Source organism: Octopus bimaculoides, chromosome 1 (genome assembly GCF_001194135.2).
Source record: "Octopus bimaculoides isolate UCB-OBI-ISO-001 chromosome 1, ASM119413v2, whole genome shotgun sequence".
Taxonomy (NCBI): Eukaryota; Metazoa; Mollusca; class Cephalopoda; order Octopoda; family Octopodidae; genus Octopus; species Octopus bimaculoides.
The window spans coordinates 157052558-157079059 of NC_068981.1; the positions used below are offsets into that span (position 1 = coordinate 157052558).

At 33.5% G+C, this 26502-nt stretch overlaps 3 protein-coding genes across 6 annotated transcripts in view; 2 read left to right on the forward strand and 1 right to left on the reverse strand.

The window, feature by feature from the left end:
* LOC106871411 (protein disulfide-isomerase TMX3) overlaps positions 1 to 4103 on the reverse strand; it is a 121624-nt gene extending 117521 nt beyond the window's left edge. Inside the window, exons 1-2 of the mRNA XM_014917836.2 lie at positions 4016 to 4103; positions 3872 to 3917 (exon numbers count right to left, since the gene is read on the reverse strand). Coding sequence (XP_014773322.1) covers positions 3872 to 3917; positions 4016 to 4067 — 98 coding nt within the window. The 5' untranslated portion in view covers positions 4068 to 4103. The remainder of the gene's footprint in view (positions 1 to 3871; positions 3918 to 4015) is intronic.
* Positions 4104 to 4160: 57 nt separating this feature from the next.
* LOC106871413 (prefoldin subunit 4) lies at positions 4161 to 14748 on the forward strand. The gene is made up of 4 exons (XM_052971967.1): positions 4161 to 4288; positions 5841 to 5945; positions 9243 to 9312; positions 14440 to 14748. Exons 1-4 carry the CDS (start codon positions 4265 to 4267, stop codon positions 14640 to 14642), a joined length of 402 nt encoding a protein of 133 aa, XP_052827927.1. The 5' UTR covers positions 4161 to 4264; the 3' UTR covers positions 14643 to 14748.
* A 5794-nt stretch (positions 14749 to 20542) lies between these two features.
* On the forward strand, positions 20543 to 25611 carry LOC106871414 (MAPK-interacting and spindle-stabilizing protein-like). Of its 4 annotated transcripts, none has more exons than XM_014917840.2 (4): positions 20543 to 20655; positions 23196 to 23236; positions 24115 to 24208; positions 24837 to 25611. In XM_014917840.2, the coding sequence occupies exons 3-4, from the start codon at positions 24161 to 24163 to the stop codon at positions 25380 to 25382; spliced, it is 594 nt and encodes a 197-aa protein (XP_014773326.1). In that variant the 5' UTR covers positions 20543 to 20655; positions 23196 to 23236; positions 24115 to 24160; the 3' UTR covers positions 25383 to 25611. The 4 variants fall into 4 exon arrangements, with proteins under 4 accessions (XP_014773326.1, XP_014773328.1, XP_052827943.1 ...); XM_014917842.2 differs by having other exon boundaries at positions 20577 to 20592; XM_052971983.1 differs by lacking the exon at positions 20543 to 20655 and adding an exon at positions 20888 to 20903.
* Positions 25612 to 26502: the final 891 nt, after the last annotated feature.

The window sequence follows — 26502 nt, forward strand, 5'->3', positions numbered from 1 at the left end:
GGTTAGGTCGATTATATTGAGCCCAATGTTTAACTGGTACTTATTTTATTGACCTCAAAAGGATGAAAGGTGAAGTCAGTCTTGGCAGAATTTGAACTCAGAACTTAAGGATGAACAATAATAATATGTCAGCAAGCCCATACTTGAAACTGAAGGTGATGATAGTAGTAGTGGCCCAAGAACCACTGTGAGGATTCAACTACATACTCTCCCTTTTTCCACTACCCAAGTATGATGAGAATGGCAACAAGCATTCATCACTGCTTTAATATTACTTTTTCCATACAGGCATATGTTGGACAGTTCTGTTGTACACTGACACAGAATATAATTACACACCTCAGTCTTTCGTCATCACTTCCATGAATCCCAGTATCCTGAAATCTGACTGGAGTAGTTCTTTCCATATCTTCCATTAATATTCTCCACTGAGAGGACTCTTCACCCATTGATAAGCATCCATACTAGTGAAGTTGTCTCAGCTCACCTGCATTCTGTCTGTTAGTCTATCAAAGATCTCGCAGCATATGATATGTACCAATTTATTACAGTGCTCATTAAGTTGCTAATATTATTATATTGAGCAAAATATTTTTAAGACTGATCAAGGTGAGGTTAATATATGAAATATCAAATAACCTTTCTAAAGAGATCTTTCCACCCTCTCAAATACTTCCCCACTTCTTGTTTTGCAAGTTACTTGGCAACCCCATTAGTACCTGTAGTACAAGGAAAGCACCCAGAACACACTGTAAAATGGTTGGCATTAGGAAAGGCATCCAGCTGTAGAAACCATGCCAGAACTGACATGGAGTATGATGCAACCCTGTGGCTCACCAAATCCTGTCAATTCATGTCAGTACAGCAAACAGATGTTAAATGATGATGATCTTGTCATCAGAATACCACAGAACTATATAAACATAGTACATTTTATATATATTTTGAAGACCTTATGATCAAACTTATAGCTACCAGCATCGAAAACAACATATTTTACCAATTCTCTCAAATTTACCTTCATTTATAGTCCTTGTTAAATTTAGAACATATACCCAGAATAAATTATGCCCTCTTATTTGTACGTCTGTGTTCTTGTAGCTTACTTAAAAAAGAAAGGTTAGATTCCTGCCGATAGCTTCAATACTGTGTAATTAAAAGCATTGCAAAATCAGACTCTGATTACAGACAATTAACAGCCTGAATTTAGGCATTTGGCTGAGTAATAAAATTCTTTATATTATATCATTAATAATAATTAATATCATGTTTCTTATAAATTAGTCAGAAGTGGAATAGTTATTCCTAGGCTGGTGAAATCAATGCAGTTGATAACCATTTTGAACATTTGCAAATCAATGTTAAGTAAACTCCAGGGGCTTCTGTGCGGGGCAATGTGTTTTGTGTGGTGTCTGGGAGGTGAAGTACAGTGAGAATGACAGAATGAGGAATTACAATTAGGTTGAGTAGGAAGAGAAGGAATAAAGCAATTGTATAATAAATTGTAGAATAAAGCAGATGCAGTTATAGTACTGATAGAAGAAACAACAAGAGGACACTGCATTAGTGTTTGAGCTAATGATTTGCAGTGTGTTGGTGAGAAAATTGTTAATGAGTATCCCATACTTTGCTGTATGAAATACAAATTTTTCAAAAACAAAAGTAAACTGTTCAATTCAAGATCAGCTTTGCATATGTTAAAGTGTATAAGCTAGCATTCAATAAAATGTTGTACAGATTTTGTTGTACTTGGGGATGGTCATATTGCCAGTTTAGCCAATAAAAACACACGCACTGTATATTTGGTGTTCATTTGCTTCAGCTTTATATTACATTACATTACATTAATCCTATTTCAGCCTGAAATAGGATTAATGTAATGTAATGTTATATAAAGCTGAAGCAAATTAACACCAAATATACAGTGTGTGTGTGTTTTCATTGGCTAAACTGGCAATATGACCATCCCCAAGTACAACAACATCTGTTTCAACACACGATTTTACATCAAAAATCTTGCAAAACAAATATATAAACGGTTGTACAGATTATATGTATCATTGGTTAGGAGTTAGAGTTCAAGGTTAGGGGTTGTTTTAGGATTTAGGTTTAGAGTGTAGGTTAAGGGGTTATGGTTGGGATTAGGATTTAAAATATAGGATGGCTATGGTTGGAAAGCAGGAGTTCTGGTGAAATTACTTTGCACATGACTCACATCTGTAGCACATGTACCAAAACCAAAATGAATCAGACTATTTACTTTTTGTTTTGAATAATTGCTACTTCAGACAGTAAAGTACAGGATACTTATATATCAGTTGACAACTTCAATATAACAATGTAAAAGTTCCAGCATGGATGTAAGTAGTAATGGTTTGAGAGCAACATGTAAGCAGTGATGGTATTTTGTGTTGTGATTAAACAATTTCTCCAGAATCTCGGAGGATTAAGTACACATTTATTGTTACATTGGTTTATCTTAATTATTTTTATTTATTTATTTATTACTTTTGCGATATGGATAGATATTTCTACAGCAACATGTCAGTCTGTCCAAGATGATATTTTAAGAATTGTGCAAACCGACACCTCTTTTCTCTTCTTTCCTCACTCTCAGAGGGGCATAGATCTGAAAAGTTAAAACTCTGAATTTAAGGTAGATTAATTTACCGAAATATACTATCCAACGAAAAATTTTTGCCAAGACAGACTTTAATCATCTTCCTCAGGTTTACATTTTCCCCCCTTATGCAATCAAAATTGAGGGGAATGCCCAATAAAAAACATCTGCATTAAAACTGAATACAACTTTGGAGTTGGTAATCCAAACTTCATCTTCATAAATTGTTATTGTACCTTTATACAACTTCTCGGCTGTTTCAACCCTATAAAATTTGTGAACTTATGCATAAGCTATAGTAGAGAACATCGTTTTTGGTAAGGGAGATTTCTATTCAGATGTTAAACAGAACATTAATAAGATCTTTCCTGTAAATGTTTGCAGAAAGGAAAAAGAAAAACAAATGGATGGATGTAGGAATGCTAACAAAAAAGATTGAGTAGATCTTTTTCTCATTATATATTAACTAAAGATTATCTAAAAACACAAAGAGGATTGCATTACAGGTAGTTGCTGGAACTCTAGATAAATATTACTCTGTGTGTGTGTGTGTGTGTATTTACATGAAGTTAAATATATGTTCAGTCATAGAGTCACCAATGATTTCACATCCATATATTACTGCTCTAACTTTTAGAGTGTTCTTCTTTTTCGGATATATGATCCACTGACGATATATATAATTTGCGTATTCATTTATTGTTGAACAATTAAATACTAATGATTTTACTAGAAAAATTATAAACGATCACAATCAGCAGAACATCTTCCGTTACGATGATAGAAATACTCAAAACACGTTGTATTACTAGCACCTGGAGTGAAGAAAAAAGGCGTACTCATGAAATATACATACATGTGTATATATTTCGTTTGCGTATTTGTTTATTGTTGAACAATTAATTACTAACAATTTTTACTTAAACAAAAGATTACAATTAGCAGAATATCATCCGTAACGAATGTTACAAATACTCAAAACACGTTGTATTGCTATATTGCTAGCACCTGTACTGAAGAATAAAGGTGTACTATGAATTATATATATATACATATATATATATATATATATATATATATAACACTTGATAATAATTCGCGGATCTTATGTTTCGTTATAATAAGTAAATAACGTTAAATGTAAAAAAAAAAAAACTATTTATTGACCATAGTTAACAACAAGACGAGCAGCAACTAAATCATCTGCCTTCTTTTCGAAGACAGATCTAAGAAGTATATCAAACAACTTACTTGTAATCTAACTCAGTAACTTGAGCCAAGGCTAAGCCAACCACAACTGCAATGAAAGAAAATAGATTTAATGTTTCCAACTGCAAAAGAAAGAGAGAACATTTCATCACTAAAACAGAACAAGATAAAAAATATTTCTCTCACCGCTTAACACCGATTGGAAAGCAGCAAGCACCATCTTCAGCACTATAAACATAACAGGACCGAAACACAACAAATATTTTTATTTCGAAAATTATTCAAAATCGAATATAAGGAAATAATTTTTGGTAAATAATTATTAGTGTATTATTTTAAAATTATTGGAAGTAATGAATGTGTAATTTGGGCATTTTTACTAAAAACATTGATTTTTATCATTCACTCCCTTTTGAAAAGCATTAACTTTTTAAAATGGCTGCGACAATGAAAAATGCGGTGAGACAACTTTAATTCACACTTCTTTGATATTCTGCTTTCAATAATAACGTATTTTCAAAATCTTATTTGAATCGTCAATTGTATAAATATCATTGTAAGAGGGAAATCAGTATTTGTCATTCATTTCCATGCTCACTATCATCCCTCTCTTGGTAAATTCTTCATTCATCTGTTTGATTCGTCAGTAAAATTGTTTCGCATCATTTACACACCAGGAAGGTATTAAATATCTATGAAAACAAAATCTTTTGCCAAAATGTTATATTTTATATTAATATAAGATACACATTTCCTAATAACTGATTTTACTACATGATCACGAGTAAACTAATTCATTCTGAGATCAATCTGCTTTTAGTTTTGATATTTCCCTGACAACTATGCAAAAACGACTATATATATATGCGTGTGTGTGTAGTAATTCCATTTCAACAATTTTCCATGAGTTGAAACTATGCGAAATCAGTTGATTAGCTAACAACAATGAGCTACAACTCCTGAATCTATCAAATGTGATATTTCATTTTTTCGACTAATGTTATCAGTTGACAGAAATTGTTATAATCAGTTACTGTAATTTTTATGAATGTGATGCATCTAAGTATCCAGAAAATTGTTAAACCTAGTGAAGTGGAGTGACATGATAGCTTAGGGTCTAAGATATGTAATATAGCGAGTTGAAAAGCTCGCTTAGGTTATCCAAGCGGTTAGACAAAAACGCCCTTCATGTATGTTTACAATCTAAAAGCAACGAGAAAAACAAAGAAAACCCCAATGAGATCAGTTAACCAAATTTTTTGGAAAATAAAAACGATGTAGTTGAGACCATCGACATTGTCTTTAGTTCCTAGTAATTTCTATTAGTGGAATTGCCTCCCTTGCCTGAATTTCTATAGGATTTCTTTTTAATTTTTAGATCTTTGGAATATGTCTTGTCTACTAACTGCATGTTGTATCTGTTAGAATATGTCTTGTCTACTAACCGCATGTTGTATCTGTTATTATGTAGTCATGATCAGATTTGAAGTGTAAAGTTGAACACATAGAAGTTAAAATTTTAATTGAGGAAAATATTTTCCTTTTCAAGAATATGTGATAGAGTATAATTAAGAATATTAATGGTGAAGCATTACTTAATATAGATAGGAGCCAGTATACATTGTATAACATATTAATATCATGTAAAACTAAGGTGGCTAGCCAGCAGAATTGTTATCATGCTAGACAAAATGCCTAGCTGCAATTTGACCATCTTTATGTTCTGAGTTCAAATTCTGCTGGGGTCAACTTCGCCTTTTGTCTTTTCAGGGACGATAAAATAAGTACCAGTTGAGTATTGGGGGTCAATGTAATTGACTTTCAGTCTCCCACAAAATTACTAACTTTGTGCCAAAATTTGAAACCAGTTTATATAATACTGCTTAGAAGTAAGGATTTTGTTAAATCTCTATGATAAAATTTGTTTAAAATATTGGACCAGCAATATGCTGGAATGTACTGTGTTATGATATAGTTTATATTTTATAAGAAAAATGTTCTATTGTTGCAGGAAAGTGACGTGCATGTTACTTTTGAAGACCAGCAGAAGATCAACAAATTTGCTCGGCATAATGCTAAACTTCAAGATCTGAAAGATGAGGTTGCTTTAGAAAAGGTAAAGGAAATGAATTTTTGATATTATTTAATACATCATTGCAGTTTCAAATGTAAAAGTTTAATTGCCCACTAAGCTAAGTACACAGTATTTTTTAGTAGTGTCAAGGCAGCGAGTTGGTGGAATCAATAATGTGTTAGACAAAATGCTTGAAAGCATTTCTTCTGGTTCATTACATTTTGAATTCAAATCTCAATGAGGTCAGCTTAGCTTTTCAGGGTTAATAAAATAAGTACCAGTTAAGTACTAGGGTCAATGTAATAAACTAAACCCACCCTCTTCCCCCAAATTTCATGCCTTGTTTTTTTAGAAAGAATTATTTGGTAGTATTATATTCGGTTCCTTCAAATATAATAGGTGTTATATCAGTTGATTGATAATCTGATAGGTGTAAGGGACTGAAAGAAATTATCATTGTTTCTTGCATCAACTTTCCATTATATTATTGATTCCTCAGTATACTTGTAATAAAAGAATTTTAGACATTTTAAGACACCTGAACATTTTTTTTTTTCATAGTAGCATCATTTGAAAGTATCTCCTTCACATACCTTGTTTACCTTCTTCAAAGTTACTTAGTTTAGATAGCCATCAGGTGTAAAGTTACAGCTGTAATATAAATAATAGTTACTTTATGATTACTTGGTTGTAATTTCCTCTTTCAGTCACTTTCTTAGAATATATTTCACCAACTAAAGCTTATTTAAATCCACAAGAAATTCAATTGTTAGCAGTGAATTGGCAGGATGGTTAAAGCATCAAAATCTTTTTGTTGTATTTGTTATCTATATTGGGAGTTCAAATCCCTCCAAAGTCAACTTTGCCTTTTCATCCTTTTGAAATTGATAAAATAGAATCAAGTTCTGAGAGATTAGTATAAATGGCTGTTCTCTCCTCCAAATTTCTGGCCTTATGCCAATATTAGAAACCATTACTATTTTTGTCTATTTTCATATTATTCAATGTGTGTTCGAATGCCATGTTCTCAAGGGGAAATAACCTCATCTTCAATTGGAGGAGGTGGTAACCGTCAGAGAAAGGATGAAATAAAAACAATCAGATGTTATATTTTAATATTACTTACATTGTTACTAACGTTAAAAGTTATCTTTAGTATCTTTAACATAAGGAAAAATAGTTATGAAGATGTACAAACTTGTGAATCAAAATAACGGTAAGAAAATTTAGAGAACAGAATTTCCATGGACCCCAATAGTTATTATATTAAATGTAAATGGAAGATATTTTGATTTTGGCAACAAAAATTTTCAAACAAAAAAAACACACACTATGAAGCATATATAAGAAGTATGAATGTTGCATGGTTGAGAGACAAGGACACTGGATATGAAGGACAGAGATTTGATTATTAAATTTCATGAAAAGCAGAACACCAAGTAAAGTGAGAAATTAGCTGGACATTATTATAGATTAGAGACAATACTACATTTGTACAGACTATAAAATGAATAATAATGTGTACTTTGTGTGGTTAGATTTAAGGATATGGCCACATCATCATCTTCATTTAACGTCCATTTTCCATGCTGGCATGGGTTGGACAGCTTGACAGGAACTGGTAAGGCCAGGGGGCCACACCAGGTTCCATATTCCGCTTTGGTTTGGTTTCTATGGCTGGATGCCCTTCCTAATGCCAACCACTTTACAGAGTGTACTGGGTACTTTTTAGATGACACCATCATAGGTGCTTTTTAAGTGGCATCAGCACCAGTGCTTTTTACGTGGCACTTTGGTTTTAGGATCTCAGTTCTGTTGTGGTTGGCAGCTATTCTCAAGTATAACAATGCATCACATATCTCACTCCTAAGAATGCAAATCTATCCAACACTTGTGTGTATGGAAACTTGAATTTTAAAACCATGAAGAAAAATAAACCACTTAACTGTAAAATAGGAGCAGGACTTGTTATTTGTTCATTAAAGTAAACCTTAGTTAATAAGTTCCTTTCTCAGGGATTTATTCTATGATATGAATAGTCCAGTTCTTTAATATCACAACCATTGTGCCTCATCTTTGTTATTTAACATTTTAAAAGCATCAAGAAGAAAAGTAAATTATTTTTCTGATGAGGGTTTATTTAGAAAGATACCTTTGATCGCTTAGAAAAAGTAACTTTCCATCTTCCATTCAGAACTGATGAATCATGGCAAAATCTCCCCTACTTAGTTTAAGAAATAAAAGTCTCTCATAGCATTTACTACTTCACATAAATGTTTAGAAATTTCCATTCCTTCACCATGAGACTGATCTTGGTGTCTTTTCTTGCAAATTTAATATTCCTAAACCTATTACCTGGGAGAACTATTTTCTTGCAGAGAATTTTATGGAAATTTGATTTAACTGTAATACTACACTTGAACATGAATTTTTTAAAAACCAGACACCAATAGAGAAAAAGAAACAAAGAACTGGCCAGCTTTCATACATGTCCTAGCCAAATAAGGAACATATGATCTCAAAAATAACTAAATACTACACAGGCAATGGCACAAAATTTGGTCAAAATACAGAATGCCTTTTACTAGTTTACAAACTGTATATTATCTCTATCCTAACAATTATCTACTACTTATATAATATGAAAATTAAGAATAGTCTTAGCTGATATTTGAAAACATTTGATGTGAGAAAAGAAAAAATCAAATTATTATAAAGAATGAATATGTGTGAAGATGTATTGCAAATGTGGGCAAGAAAAATTAGCAATGGCTATTAGTTAGGCCTGGGATGATCAAGTGTATGATTGTAACTGAATTATTAAGACTGATTTAAGAAATGAATGTATGGAAGGACAGTTGTGTAATTTTATATTCAAATAAAAAGTTTCAATAGGTGAAGCAATTTGGACACATGATTATCAGGCTGGATAAAGACTTATTCAAACAGAATTCTGTTGCTGGACGCCCCTTCTGGTACTTTATTTTATTAACCATTACTCATCAAAGCACCAAGCTACTGGATATATTAAGTACAACATAAATATCACTGGTATCCAATCAGTGTCAGTGTGAAGACACATGGAAACAAACACACACACACACATATATATGTGAATCTCTCTAAATTAAAGATATAGATATGATTATTATTAGTATTATTATCATCTCCATTGCTATTATTAATGTCATCAACTGCCTCCACTATAGACTGCATAACTAGCTGACTAAGAATATTCAGCAACAACCATAAAAAAAATGACTATATGGTTAAAGTGTTCAGTTAAGATCATGGAAATCTTAGCTGTTAATTCATACATTTTCTTTTCTTATTTTTCAGAAACTGTTACAAAATTTAGAAGATGCACTTGATGAATTGCTTCTTTTAGAAGACAATGAAAAACCAATTCCATATCCTATTTTTATGCAATGAATGCAGTGTAATTTTTAATTGTGTTAACCATCTTCAATGTTATCATACTGTGAAATAGGAATTCTTAAATATCATTTACTGTATTTACCCCTTTTGATACCAACCCGCCTGAGACTGGCTGTGGCTCTATGACACAAACTTACTGTTTTAAAGTAATCTAAATTATAATCATCCATCAAAATTTTATGTTAATTTGTTCCAGACACCAGCTTAATAAATGAGAAAGTTATATTTCAATATTCTTCATTTTGTTTTGTGTAGAGCCAAAGAGAATATTTTAGTATTGTTAGTTTGCATGGCAGAATCTATAGAACATCAGACAAAATCCTTTGCTATAGTTAGTTACATCCTTTTATATTCTAAGTTCAAATCCCAGTGAAGTCAACTTTGTCATTCATCCCTCAAGTGTCAATAAAATGAGTACTGGTCAAGCGCAGGGATTAACAGTGGGCTGGCAGAATCATTAGCATGCCAGGTAAAATGCTTAGTGGTATTTCATCCATCTTTATTCACTCTGAGTTCAAATTCAAGATCAAATAAAATAAGTATCAATTGAACACTGGGGTTAATGTATTTTACTTATCCCCTCTCCTAAAAATGCTGGCCTTGTACCAAAATTTGAAACTAGTAATATCGATTATTTCTCCCTTTCTTCTCTACAGGCTTTGTGCCTGTTAGAAATTACTAATTTACTAATCTTTCTGTCTAGCTTTCTTTCTCATTTCCTTCTAATCTTTTACATTTGGATTATGTGTTGTTATTAGTACCACTAATTTGTTAATACCTTTTATCTCGTGTTCAGCATTTGCTTCTGTCTTAAATACTGATCTAATGTATCTATAATATTCTTCTCTGATTTTCCACATTTTTTTTTGAGACTGGTGTCTTTTTATTCCTAAATACTTATGTCATAATTGTCATTTAATGTCTGTATTCAGTGTTAGCATGGGCTGGACAGTTCAGCAGATTCCAACAAACTGCAGGACTGCATTGACTTCCAGTGTCTGTTTTGGCATTGTTTGTACAGTTGGATGCCTTTCCTAACCACTTTACAGAGGGTAGTGGGTAGTGGGTACTGGCACTTATGAGGTCACCAAGTAACTCTCAAGACTAGACTCTCTCAACTTTATGGGAGTGCAATATATTGAAATAGGTGGCTTTGTGTCAGGTGTTGGGAAGCTAAAGTATGATGCAGATCCAGGAACAAGTGTCTTACTGTTGAAGAGATACATGGCTACCCCAATAGAAACAGAAGAAAGGATGGTAGGGATGAGGTATTAGGGTGTATCCTCAAGGTAAAAAAAAAAGTGGATAAAGAGAGAATAGAGATGACTTCTGTTTTTATTTAACTTTTTATCTCTTTGTAGATTTCCTCTTTTTAAGATAGTCTTTGACACATCTTTCCATATCCATTCTTGAACTTTTGTACTTTTTGTAATAATAAGGCCAACTCATCATCAACATATAATCAGAAATTATTTACATAGAGCTGTTTAATGGCTGGTCATTTTTTGACGGTTATATCTGCTGACAATTTGATCACTGAGACTGCTGTGCAGAAGTGTCTCTTCAATTCTCACCCCACCTCCAAAAAACTATATAATTTTTCAGTATATAATTGTCTCTTACCAACTCTTGGCAAACTGATATTTGAAGAACCTATGATAATATAATGGAATTATTATTTACAGCCATCATTTTTTTTTCAAACATTCTTATTGATGAATCTTGGGAGGAGCATTATTCCAGTAATAATAAACACACACACTGGTTCAGTCCTTTATTGTTATTGTTCAGTATTGTTCATGTTGTTATTTGTCTTTTCTTTTCTTTCTTTTTTTTTTCTTTTTTTTTTGTCAAATAATTATTTCATCACATTGTTGCAATCTTTTCAGTGGCGCATCTCTCTACTTCCATTTCTTCTGAACTTTATGTTCCAGCGTTGGTATCTGTCCGAGATGAGTGTGTAAGTGTGTGTATGTCTACATGTGTGTGTGTTTATACGTAAGTCTGTGCATCCATATGTGTGTGTGTTTTTTAAATACTGACTTATGTCATTTCTCATACACAGTGGTTTTGGTTTTCTCTTTGTTTTTATTGCAAACATGTTCATCCATATGACATTTCTCTCAAAGACAGTTCAACCGTCTTCTTTGTTTGATAAATGTTGAATAAATTGATGTCTATCTGTGCGTGAGTATGAGCATGTGTGTCTGTGTGTATGGGAGAGCATGTGTGTCTGTATGTGTGTGAGCATGTGTCTGTGACTCAGTGTGTCTTTATGTGTGTGTGTTTGTGCATTTGTATGTGTGTGAGTTCCAGTGTGTACATGTGTACTTCTGCATGCATGTGAGCGTGTGGGCATGTCTGTCTGTTTATCTTTGCTTGTGTGTGTGTGCGTCCATGGGTCTTTGTAAGGCCTATGCCTATTAAGAGTATTTACTACTCAAAACCAGTCTTGTTTCGTTTATGAAGACTAACTCTTATATTTGTCATAGTGATGCATCATCTGGGTGTCAAGACAGGATTTCTATACTAATCCAGTTCAGTACACCACCATGTTGTTCTTTAGCCTGCTGGTAGAGCATCGAGGCTTGTATTTGATCCCTGTACTCCTTCCCAGCCAAACTTCTCGCTGTTTCACCTATGTATGCAGTCTTCCAGTTTTTACAATCACCATTCATGCAGTTTATTCAGTAAACTACATTTCTGGTTTTGCAATTGACACCAGGGTTATATTTACACTCTATACAGTTCTCCTCTTTCTGAAGAGGTATGTTTTGCATATTATTGACCCGATGGATCTCCCTGGTTTTTCCATGACTTTTATGTTCAATTTGCGGGCTAGTTCCCTGTGTGGTGTGGCTTCTACAAACATCACCCCTTGGAACTTGTCAGCATTGTACCACATGTTCTTTTTGTTCATTTTATCATAAATTCTTTGTATTTTATTCCACTGCTTACTACGGTACCTAGGTTGTGTTCCATCGACATCCTTATTTACTATCTCTTCAATTTCTAGCTAGCCCTTTGTACACTTGGATCCTATCTTTCTGGTTGTATCCCAAAAATTGCATGCAATGCATGAAGTCTTGTGTGTGTTTCTGTTTCTCCCAGGGTTTTCATAGGGGGAATATGTTTTTCATTATTCTGACTAAGTCAGCTATTGATATTTTAATTTTCACATTGTGTGATAGAGCCAAAGTCTCGTGGATTACATACTTCGAGGACATGGGTTTCATATAGTGTGAGTGGAGAATTTGAACTTTGTTATTAATAGTTTCTAGCCAAAGCTCTGCATCAAGGACTGGGAGTCTCTTGTTTGGGTACCTTGTTGGGTAATCTATAGTTACCCTGATGCTTTGGTGTACGGAATTAGCTAATCGCTGGATGCTTTCTATCATGATCCTCTCGTTTTCTTCAGTCTGGCTGTTCGATGGTGTCTTGACTATGATAGTGATGTCATCCACATATCTCCCATACAGTCTGATTGCTACTGAGCATTACTCAAGAGCTTTTTTTCAGTTTTCTGTTCCACCAGGTCATGAATAGGCCCGCCACACTGACACCAATGGGTTCCCCCTGGACTTGTATATATAGCTTCTCATTGAATTTAACTATATGGTTCTGTAGGATGGTCTTTAGACTTGCACCCACTGCATGTGCAATCATTTTCCATGTCTGGACGTTATCTTCTGGGTTGTGGGTGGATACATTCTATCCACTCCAGCTTTCTGCGGTGTTTTTTGTAGCTGCTGATATGATTGTGGGTGATCTACCTCGTTCCAACCTGGTGGGGCAGAATCTACTTAGGTCATACAAGTATTCTCTATCGTAAACGAGCTTCAGGAGGAGGCCCAGTTCCCTCATGTTCACCTCACAGAAGACTACTTCGCTCTCAGAAATAATTTCTCCAGCAAAGTCAGTGTCAATAGATGGATAGAGTGATACCACATCCATACTACCTACTACACAACCTGTCAGGTCGTGGGAGTGGTTACATTCATTAACCCTGCTGAGGAGGTCCTCTGTACTTTCACAAACATCAGAAGACATCTCAGTGAGTGGTTTAACACTTGCAAGAGGAAGTATGATAGCCTATAATTGCTGGCAATATTGGCACTACAAAATACTTATAGTTGAAGGGTTTGAAATTTTAAAGACTGTATCCTAATTTTCTTTGTTTTATTTTATTTTTTCCAAGTGAAGTAAAAGATGAGTGACTTCATGAAAAATATGTTTCAGTTCAGATTCTTTGCAAGCTGTTAAAGAATTTCTGGGATTTCGTTATTATTGATGTTATAACATATATATCAGTGACAAAGGCAGTAATAAGAGGTAATATTTATTCCCACTTAAACATGGATGTTCTGTTGGAACAAACTTTACTGCGGTAGATACCATGAGAGGAACCCTTATATTGGCTTTTGGTGCAAAATGCACACTTGTTTGTTGGTGGGAATTTATTTCCCCTCTAGCAATATAAACAAGAGTGCATTTTGCTCTGAAAGCCAATATGAAAGCTTCTCTCATGGTAGTTTGTTCTTACAGAACATCTACATTTAAGTAGAAATAAATATTATTGATTTTTGTTTGGAGACTGTGACATAGCAGTATTTAGTCTCACTCTACTTTGGATAACTTTGCCTTGTTATATTTTTGGAATATTTGGAATATATAAAATATATAAGAAGCTATACTTCAGATTTAAAACTTTGCACTAATGTGGTTACTGTTCATACAATTTTTATCTTTAGCAACTTCCAGAAAGTTAAACTACTCAGGAACCAGAACCATTATTTATTCCTTCTTGAAGCAATTTTGATTAACTCCTTATTATTCCAATTATGTTCATTAAAAATGCAGTCAGAAAATTATCATCTTTAGCGTTTGTAATCCATTATATAATTATTTACCAGAAATTGCTTGTGCTGTTCCTAGACTTATTTTCATTTTGAGTATTCTCTAGTGTGAATACTTGAAAAATATTAGAATTCATTTCAAATATTAATTTGTCCCTAAGTACAATTTTTTAAATTCTTATTTTTATTGTCTATCTAAAATTTTCAAGTTTCTTTAACAAAACATTCCTTAACTCTGCTCACTTATCAAATTGGAGAAGTATTTTTACAGTTGAGTATTGATGCTGCTAATTCGAAATTAGAGGAAGACAAGAAAAAAACTGAGACAACCATTACTAACCTTGAACAAGAATGTGAAAACCATAAAGCTGTTCTCTCAGACCTCAAGGTGCAATTGTATGCCAAGTTTGGAAACAATATCAATTTAGAAGCTGAGGAAGAATAGTATTAAACCTAATAATTTAATTGTCTTATGTATTTGAAATATATTTCTGAACTTTTTGTCTTTATTTTGTACATTAAAAAATAAATGAATAAAATTATTATTTAAATTTCCTGCTTTTCTTTTATCCATGAAGTTATTTTAAACACACCCAGAACTTTAGCTGATGCACTGAAATTGTTCTCCATCAAACTAGAAATCATATCTTCTGATGTAAACTTTGATACACAGATAAGTTTCTACATACATTTGAGATTTTTTACTATAGACAAATGAAAAATCTACAACAGGCCCTATAGAGATTGGAACTTACTGGGCTCCTTATGTAACATATAAGAAATTTATAAGAATTGTAGTCCATACAAAATGAGAAGGAAAGATGTTCTTTATGTATTAATGATGGATTCCTAGTTAAAAGTAGAAAATATTAAGACATTCATATAAACTTGTATTTGGAATTTCACTTTATAAAAGACTAACAAGGAAACCACCATATGATCGTTTGTCTAGAAGCAATAGAAAATAAATTTTCTTCAAACCATACCCTACCACATTGAAATAGGAAAGATAATAGATTGGATAATGCAACAACCCTATTGTATGTTCCAGTATTATATTTAAAAATACAATGGAATAGTTATGGGGCTAAAGCACTTGTTTTGTATAATTCCAGCCTTAATCAGATAAGGATGTGCTAAGTTATATGCCTCAAGAGATCCTGTTGGGTGAAATTAATTTGATAGTGTGATTTATGTTTAAAATTTAAGTTCATTTTTTATAGTGAAATATGGATGGATAAGAATTTGAGTAGAATGCTCTTCTGTGAGTAAAAGACTTGGCAAAATGAATTTAAGTATCAACTATACAAAACAATTACAGAAACGCTGAAGTTGTCAAGGAGGAGACAGCACATTGATACAAAAATGACTATATTTTTTTAAGAAGCATTTGCTTAATCTTGGGATCAGATTTGAACAGAAAACAATAAGCATCTAGTCCATTGATATACATAAGATACAAAGATATCATTACTGAAACTTGAGAAACCAATTTTAGTGATTTGACATGATGCCCAGATTTTGAAATCAAAGAGAAGCTACAGGGGCTTGTGTTGTAAATATTTGTGTATGTCTATGATAGCTAATCATGAGAGGAAGCACATAATTATAATAATTGGTACCATTGTACCATAATTAAATGCTATAAAGACAAAAATGTTATACCTGGCAGTAGTAAATAGTTAAAAGTATTAAATACCACTTTGTGGTGTATGTGTAACCATGACTATCACTCCCTTTTTACTGTTTGGGAGTTCCTATGCAAGCAAAATGATTTTTATTGAAGAGAGATCAGAGACTTTTCCTTGTCTTGATTTTAGATTGTTACTCTTACTTTTGGTTTTCTTAAAACAATAACTACCTCTATTTAATACAAATATAATCATAACGAACTGAAATTAGTGCACTTGCTATTTACACTTTACTGATAGCTAAGAAAGATAATAGTATTCCATAATGTTAATGTGAATTATATGTACAAATGATGATAGCAGAACATCAGGAAAAGGGAATTAAAATATAGATATATATACTCTTTAGCAAAATAAATTATTTTTCTCTTCCTAGGAAAAGACATTATATGATATATTAGATGTGTAATGCTTTATGACAGCAAATATTTTCTGTTGTTTGCAAAAGAGACACCAGTGTTGAAGATGGCAATAAAGTGGTAGGTTGTTACTTGTATATCCTCCAAGACAGTGATGATTAAAAAACAATGAGGTAGCAAACTTCAGTTATAGTGACAAAGATTGAGTCAGGCATAATGCTGATACTCTAATGTCATTTATTAAGGAAAAAAAATGTTAGCTCACAAAAAGAATTCATATCAATTAACTAAAAATACCCTAAACGAAGCCAAAGCAATTTGGCAGTGTGAATCAAGGTGTGTAAATCTCTGCAAAGCTATTCAAGTGACTTCAGATCTTGGTGATGCTAAGATAGTGCAAGGATGTATTAAGACAGTGTTTGACCCAAGTGTCAACAAATATAGCCATGCTGAAGACTGAAAATAACAAACCAAAAGAGGACAGACAAGAATAGTTACATTGATGGATTCATCACTACTAAAAACTATACACTGTTCACACTCCAGCAAAACCTGGTTTGGAACAAGCTTTATCTTCATTTCATGTGCTTACCATATGTGGTGTTTGTGGTGTTATGGGCTGTGATGAGCTATGTGGTGTTGGTGGAGAAGATTGCAGATGAGGCAAATGGAAGTGAAGACTGCAGGGGCCGGCAGAAGAGCCACGAGGACATGCGTGGACACTGAGCACGTGCAGGTAGTTCGATGAGAGACAGCGCATGTGAAAGGTCATGTTTTTATCTGGTCAGTGATTGCTGATCCCACCACGGTCAACAGGTAAGGTCTCTGTATTTCTTTCTCCCTTTTTCTTCTTTTTTCTGTTGTCTTTTTCCTCCATCACACTACACCATATTAGATGAAGATCTCTCAGAGGAAAGCTTGTGTGGAAGCAATCAACACTACCAAATGGTAAACCAGTCAGAGAAGACTACATATATGTGTAAGTTTTGAAAAAGAATAAAGAAGTCCTTCTGCCATACCTACACATTTTACTCTTTCAATGGTGACATCAAGAAATTTCTCTCATGATGTGCAAGCTAAAATTGTGACTTTGTATAAAAACAAGAGTAACAAAGGAAACTGCAACAACTATAGAGGAATTTCTCTACTCAGGTAACGTTTTCACAAGAATTATTCTGAAGGTAAAGTTTTCACAAGAATTATTCTGCAGCAGTTAACAGAACATATCTTAACAGTCTGGCTTTAGACTGCACATGCAACAATAGATATAGTCTTTATATTGCAACATCTACAAGAAAAATGCAAAGAGCAAAGAAAACCTTTCTATATTGAATTCATTGACCTTACAAAAGCATTCAATACAGTCAGCAGGCAGGCCCTATTCTTCTTCAGTTGATCATCTCTTTCCATGAAGATATGAATGCCTGTATCCAGCTTGATAGGTACACATCAGACTCTTTCCAAGTCAAGCATAGAGTCAAACAAAGATGAATCCTTACCCCTACTCTCTTTGGAATATATTTTGCCACTTTTCTTCATCATCATCATCGTTTAACGTCTGCTTTCCATGCTAGCATGGGTTGGATGATTTGACTGAGGACTGGTGAAACCGGATGGCAACACCAGGCTCCAATCTAATTTGGCAGAGTTTCTACAGCTGGATGCCCTTCCTAATGCCAACCACTCAGAGAGTGTAGTGGGTGCTTTTACGTGTCACCCGCACGAAAACGGCCACGCTTGAAATGGTGTCTTTTATGTGCCACCCGCACAAGAGCCAGTCCAGGGGCACTGGCAACGATCTCGCTCGAAAACCCTGCAAGGCCAGTCATTTTCTTCATTGTGGATATACTCTGAATACTGCTTGAGAAATTTATTCACCTGAAATCCATCATATTTAGCATGCTGTCTCTTGAAGAACCGAATGGAGGAACTGGAAAATCTGCAACAGCATTCAGGAAACTAAACAAAAAGGATAAGGGAAAATGTCAAGCTTAGAACAAAGACTAACATTCTGATCTGCGAAACATGTCATTTCAACTGTTCTTTATAGAAGTGAGACATGGACAATATATTCAAGTAAAGAAAGAAAACTGGACAGCTTTCACATGTACTGTTTGAGGAGGATTCTCTGCATAAGATGACAAGACAAAATTCCTGACACAGAAGTGCTCTGGAGAGCAAATGTCTCATCACTGTATTCCATATTTACATCCAGATAACTCAGATGTCTAGGGCATGTTACATGAATGCATGACTTAAGAATTCCAAAGTAAGTGTTGTATGGAGAACTAACAGATGGAAGAGGGAGCAGAGGACATCTAAATATATGCTTTAAGGGCAAACGTGAAACTACTCTGACAATAGAAACCCTCCATCAACCAAAGAAAAAACGGGAAGAATCAACAAAGCTAAAGACTGGCTGTGTATGAAGACACTCAAATTCAAAATGTTGAGGAGGCAAGACAAAGATGTAAGTGCACAACAATGGTAAACACTTTTGCTTTAACATTGTTCTACAGCAGGTATTGTCAAAAACCATCTCAAACACATACAATTTAGCAACCATGAAAGGCGCTGTTCAAGAAGATGTCAGGTGTAAGAAATGAAGTTATCATCTCTATAATGCTATTGACCAACCATGAAACCACTAAAGGAGCATACCACTGGCTGATTTCACATAAAATTTAAATAGACAAAAATCTGATATTAGATGTACTTATATTAGTGGCATGGTGGATAAGAACATTATATGACTCAAATTATTGTTTGTATGTATCATCATCATCGTTTAATGTCCGCTTTCCATGCTAGCATGGGTTGGACGATTTGACTGAGGACTGGTGAAACCGGATGGCAACACCAGGCTCCAGTCGGATTTGGCAGAGTTTCTACAGCTGGATGCCCTTCCTAACGCCAACCACTCAGAGAGTGTAGTGGGTGCTTTTACGTGTCACCCGCACGAAAACGACCACGCTCGAAATGGTGTCTTTTATGTGCCACCCGCACAAGCCAGTCCAGGGGCACTGGCAACGATCTCGCTCGAAAATCCTACAGGAGCCAGTCAGGCGGTACTGGCAACGGCCACGCTCAAAATGGTGCATCTCATGTGCCACCCGCACAAGAACCAGTCCAGGGGCACTGGCAACGATCTTACTTGGCTATATATCTAGGAATATGACTATTAGAGACCAAATTAATGAAAACATAATGTAGATGTAAATATTCAAAAAACATTTCAGGTCTTAAGACATGGATATTGGTTTGATTAATTGTGGCTGCATTATATATCTTAGCATTTTGTGTCCTTAATTTTCTTTTGAAACTTTGCATGTCTTCCTTATTTCAAGCTTGTCATTAGATAGTGTAGGTTTACAACACTACTGAATAACAGTTGAAGAATCTCACATCACTGTCAAAAAGATGTAGGCAACAATAATAACAGTTTCAAATTTTGGCACAAGGCCAGCAATTTTGATGGAAGGGTATTAGTTGATACCATAGATACCAGTACTTGAGTAGTACTTTATCAAGTCCGAAAGAATGAAAGACAAAATTGACATCAGTGGAACTTGAACTCAGAATATAAAAAGTTGAAACAAATACTAGAAGGCATTTTTCCCAGTGTTCTAATGATTTTATCAGCTTAGAAAGTTTAGAAAGATTACTCTTTGTATTATGTATCAAACTTTGTATTTAGCTCTTACTCTGATGCCTCTACATAAGAAATAAATGATAATTTTCCAAAATGTATCCATGTACTTTACGGCAGAAAAGCTTCCTCTGTTTTGAAGCTTTCCTAATGTTGTCTAGTTTCCCTCCCCTGTCCCCACCCCTATTTGTGTTACTCTTTCTTTTCAAGCATATAGATTCAACAGTTATTGCATTCCACCACAGTCTATATTCTCAGCATTTCTGTAGATGTAAGCAAGCTGAATATGCAAATTATAAATCAGTAAGAGTATTTGATATTTCTTGAGAAACAGGTGTAATATTATTATTTAATTGTAAAGTTTTATAACAGTGATTCAATTGAGGATAAAGTCGAGACATCTCTTTGAATGTCTAGCTGCTAGACCAGCTTTGTCACCTACCAGCAGCACCTTGATTTAAATTGGAACAAAATAAAATTATACGAATATACAACGAAATTAAGTATATCCGCACGTATATAATCACTTATACATTTATGTAGTATCACATTTACTTTCATATAAAATTAAAATAAAGCGATAACTGGATAACAACCCTTGTTCCAAATAGTTTTTAAAATTCCACCAAAAGATGTCGCCTTATTCCAAGAACTGACCAATCATATTCGTCTTTACTTTGTAGAATTTTAATGTAGGTGAGTGTTGGAGCCATTGTTGTATGGGTTCACTTAAGTAAAATTTTCGGAATTTTATGCTATGTACGTATATTAATTTAATATTTGCTCAGTAATGTGATTCTCCCCCCAACAGAATAGACTGGCTGGATACAATATCATTATTTTATACATGCATTTGTTTCTTCAATTTTGGATCATTTATATAATAGTAATTTCCACCTTATGTGTTAGTAATTCTCATCGAAGGATTATTTAATGTCGACTTCCATTCAGTGCTCGATGATCCAATATTTTTCACCACAACACTCTTTTGACTGAACTTTTTAAAGGTTTTGAATTGGTTATATCTCTCTCCAGGTTTTTCTTCTTACAATTTCTTTAGGTGCGCACTAACCCCAATGGATTTCCAGTTTTACTATTTTCTGTTTACTAATCATTGGAACTAGCTACCATTTTCCTTTACTCAAATATCTTACACACATATATATAGATATGTAAAAAAAAAATGTTTTCGGTTATAATATTTTGTTGTTTCTCCTTATACTTAAATAGTTTAAAAATTACCATTTCTAAAGATATTTTCCTTACTACTCCCCCCCTCTCTATTGTATCATTTATGCCGTAGGCGAAATTTATTTGAGATACATGATTCATATATTACATTTGAACATATACTGAATTTAGCAATGGATCTAATCCAAGTACGATCGTTTTCATATATTCCATTTAGTTTTTACTGTATGAGTGTTTATGAAAACACATTTGTCTAATCAGTGTTTTAAGCTGCACATATGTGTTATCACATGCTACCGTGGATCTAGTAGTTGTAAAGCATTGATATATCGCAGACTGACAGCTAATTGGAGTAATGCGTAGATGCAGGGTTATTTTAGAATTACTTTTATTGCAAGTTACACCATTTTTCTTTAATATTTCATCAGTTGTAACAATATAATGTTCCCCCGCCTTTCTTTCTCGCCCGTTCTTTTTCATGGCCTTTCTATCCAGGTCACGTGGCCATTTACTGTCTGTCTACCTCCCCCTCTCTGTTATACACCTTCACTGTAGCTTCTGTGATGCCTCTCCCAATTCTCTTCTCTCTCTCTGCTACTACAACTCTTACTAACAATGACTATTAACGCTTTCTCTTCAAAATATATCTTGACTATTGTCCATAAAGATTATATATTGACCATTTTATTGATGTGTTCTCTTTCCATCGTCGCCCTTATTAACGAACCTTGTATGATCTGTTGGTACTAAATGACTACTGTGATATACCCTTTGAGTAGTTATATGTAGCTAGCCGTGGCCAGTTCTAATCTAGGTTGGACAGATGTTGGCGAAGGTTCCTTGTCTTACATCTCAGAATTTCAGTAGCAGCGCAATATGATATCTTCGTTCTCCATTATTAAATCTTCGTCCCTACCTACCAAAATGCCTCATTATTTGAGGCAATTAACATACTAGCTTTATTTTTTGGACTCGTTCAGTTCCTTAGGCTCATTTGTAATATAAGTATGTATATATTTTTGCGTTTGAATTCAATTTTAGCTTCATTTTTCAAATTATCTTCAACTCCTCTTGTGTGTTATGTTTTATTTTTGTTATAAACTATTATTCGTAAAACGTAAGAAAAAGATGAATTTTCTAAAAAGACTTCAAGAATGTAGAATTATTATAAAGGTCAGCCTAAAGGAAATAGGTATTATATAAAACTATATAGTATTATTTTGGTGCTTGCTTTTCGTTTAAATCTAGCATCTATTAATAGAAAATATTTTATTTCTTACTTTTTCGTAATTGTTTACTTTATAAACGCTTTCACTTCCTCAGATACCCTTCCTTAGTGGGCTAGTTAAAATATTTATCACCCAACAGTCGGCCATGTTGTAGATATGTTAGTATCACCATTTATCAAACTACTTCTCGATTTACCATTGCATACCTCACAAGTTTGCTGATATGTACCACACTTCCATTACCATTTTACTTTTTGTTTGTTTAGGTCTTCATTCCAAGTTATGTGTATATATATACATGTATATATACATATATATATATATATATATATATATATATATATCTAAATACCCTCTTTCAAAGACTTGAGTAATCGAGTTGTTTGCCCCTTCCACGTCAAATTGTTTTCTAATGGTGTCTTCTAGTTTTCCTTTCAGTCTTGGTATTATCTCCCTCTCCCCCCGCTATAAGCCTACCCCCTTTTTTTTCCAAATGTGTTTTCATTTTAGTTTTCATTTTAATTATTGCAGTTGGTCTTTCCCGATCCCCTTTTTTTGACATATCCACAAAGTAATTTCCCCTATTACGACTTGCTGCTTCTATTTACACATTCCTGTCACCTTCAAAACTACCAGCTTTTTTTTTTTTTTTAACCAACACTTAGCTTCTTTGTTAACGTAAAAACTCGTTTGCTTTCACTTTTTAGTGGTCAATTTATATAGTTTTAGTGAACCGTATCCGTCTAAAATATGTATTCATTACATATATCTATTTAAAACGACCACTTTAATTTGATCTTACTTTTGTTTGTTGATTATGTATAATTTACTTCAATTCTTGGAACAAACTAATATATGGATGATATTCTATTTTGATAGGACTGGTTGTATTCTTAATTATACAAAGTAAATTAAAGAAGGTAAGAATAACTTTATACCATTTTCAGATTTTAATTTTCTATGTGTGATTTCCTTACTCATCTTTTCCACTAAATATTCAGCTAGATTTAAGCTGTATATACATATATATATGTATATAAATATATCAGGTTTTCATTTTTCTTAAACTGAAAACTGTTAATTTGTTATTGCATGTTCTGCTTTAGCTTCAAATTTATCTTTCATTAATATGACTATTTGATAGAATTAAATATAATTATCACTCTTCTGGTTATCTCACAATATTTAATGCGTCTTTTTATTGGTGTTTTTTTTATTGTTTTTACAATGTAGCTTTGTTGTAACTTCCTTGAAGTATATTGGTCTCTATTTTTGTTTTGATGTATTAGGAAATATTTGTAAGCATTTAAATGCCCTTATAGTCATTAGCACTTGAGAAAGAAATGATGTTCCGGGTCGTTTACGAGGGACTTTGCAGCTTCTTGGTTTGTATGATTTTGTTATGCTATGAATTAGTAGGATGTCTAGTGAATAGTATATTCTGTTGATTAGCTCTATTTTCAATGTTGCTTTCATGTTTCATTGTTGTCTTAGTACTTCCTCGAATACATATGTATGCTAGTTTGAATCTAGTTCATAAATTTTATTTTCTATTAGGGTTTGTTTAATTGTGATTAAGACTGTGTGCATGTAAGTGTGAGAATTGTTGTTTGAAGAATTTGATGTTTATAACTATGATTTTTGTTGTCCCAGCCTGCTCTTCAAAGAATAACCAAGTTAACTGGATTTTTCAGCCTCATCTGCTTTTTATTTGGGTAAAGAAAGATTGAGTCACATTATTTTATTATGTTGTTAGAAGTCTGTAACAAAAAAGTAAAATTTGAGGATAATTTTTCAGATCCCTTTAAATCCAACTCAGCAGAGTTGTAAGCTGTTCTTTAGTGATGCAGCAGGCTCGTGGTGATGATTTTGCAGTTCACAAGAGTAAACAGGTTAGTTAAGGAGACTTCAGATAACCTTTATTCTCAATGAAACTAGACATGTATTAAATGTTGGGGGGTTTGGGATGTTAGTGACAGCTAAATAAAGAGTAGTATGGTACTGGTCAGGTTTGTATTTCATGTGTTACATGTAAAGCTTTTTTGGAATGACTTTAAGTATGGATGAACAGATTTTGATTCAGGCTAATTGTAGTCTGTATTTCATTTCATTCTTCTTGTGGATATTAATTCTGAGCTTGAAGTGATGAGTTTTTGTTTCATCCAGTCAGCTTTAGATGAATAATCACTGCTGTGGAATTTTTATTATTAATTTGATTCTTCGTTCCTTTTCAAGTTTGTTATAAATTGTATTTTGTCACTGTATTGCTTGAACTAGTTTTTGTCCATTTATATTCTAAAACCTTGAGTTAAGCTTAATATAAGAAAAACAACTGGGCATGTCAAAAACGTGTCTGATGTGTTTTGACTAATCTTCTTGCAATTATGTGTTTTCTTTGTTTTCCTGAAATTTTCCAAAAGAGAAATGTTTAGTTGTATTGTCTATATGCATGGTCTAATGATTTTTAATTTTATGAGTGCCTACATCAGTTTTTTTTTGTTTTTCTCTTTTTAATTCCAGAGAAATATGAGTTTTTACAATAGCATACCGCCAAGTGAAAAGCCAGGACTTTATCCTGCTGGAACCTTTCCTACAGCCAGTTATGCTCCCTCTCAACCTGCTGGAATGCCACCTGCAGCAACACCACAACAGAGATTCCCATCAGCTACTCAACAATATGCAATGCCTGCAGGTGCTGCCACACCCTCATTGTACACTCCAAGTAATGGGTATACACTAATGTCTCCAGCTTATGCTTCATCTCCTGCACCTGGAGCATTTCATTCTGTTGGTTACTCTTCTCTTCCTTCCATCCCATCGACGACTCCAGGTTATCCTACCGCCCAGTATCCTACTACAAACTTCCCACCAACTCAGTTGCCAGGAAGTAGTGCACCATACCCAGGTTTGCCAGTCAGTAGCCAGTTGTATACAGGAAGTGGGGGTTATAGTCCCCTTCAAAGTGTTCAACCTAGAGCCTACACCATGCCACCAATGGCATACCCAAGTACACTTGGCACAAACCCTACATACCCTGGTGCTCCTCCTTTTGGGCCACCATATTAAAAAAGGTGTCAATAGCAGCAGGTGGCTAGGACTGAAGCTTATATATGTTGTATAGACCTACTGCATCTGGTGTGTTTGTAAATCTGGGCCCTTATTGGCCTAAGTTGAATTTAATTCTCATGTTTTTATGCAAACAAGGCTTCTTATGTATCTTATACGCAAGATAAGGGACTAAACTTATCAGGTACTCTTTGGTAGACATGGTGGTAACCGAAGTGCAACAGGGAAGTTGGTGAAGATAGGCTACTTAATTCATTCTGTTGCATAATACGAACATTTTTATGAAGGCCAATCTAGGTGTGCTATATTATATATATATGTATAATTTTATGATATATATTGCACACATACTCTTTCCCCTGCTTCCTTTTTCTTTACTCAACAGACTTTAACTATAAAAGGAATATTTTATGTGTGTGTATATATATATATATATATATATATGTATATATAAAATATAGATACACACACATGAAATACACACATTTTTCTTTTTTTAGACTTTTTTGTTTTTACAGACAATGCATTTTTATATTTTGATAACATTTTTGAAGAAACTGCTGTTTTTGTTACTTTTTTTTCAAACTATTTGTCATGTGGATCTTGGTACCAAAATGAATGCACTTGGTTATTACTCCAGTATAAGTAAACCAATATTGGTTAATGATAAGGTCACATTTTTCTTTTTCTCATTATTACACTGCATGTGCTTTCATTGACTTTTTTTAATCAACCTTGTCATTAAGCCACTATTCATTGCAATTTCTTCTTTGAATAATTTTAGTTCAGCGTTTTCACATTTTACAAATTGCATTGAATTTCTTGGTTTAGTTTTATTGGATTATATTCTTTCAACAGTGTACTGGTCTTTGATTGGAACTGCTAATTGATATTCCACAGTAACCTGTACAGAAGTCTAGAAAAGCATTTCCTCTCTAAATTCTGTAGCATTCATCCATGACACAATACATCATAGATAGCTATTTTTAGCAAATATAAATCATAAAGAAAATTTTCTCCTCAATTTCCCTTTCTTCCCTAACAAAATGGCCTTATATCCAATAATGAAGATAAAGTTATATATATATATATATATATATATATATATATATATATATAT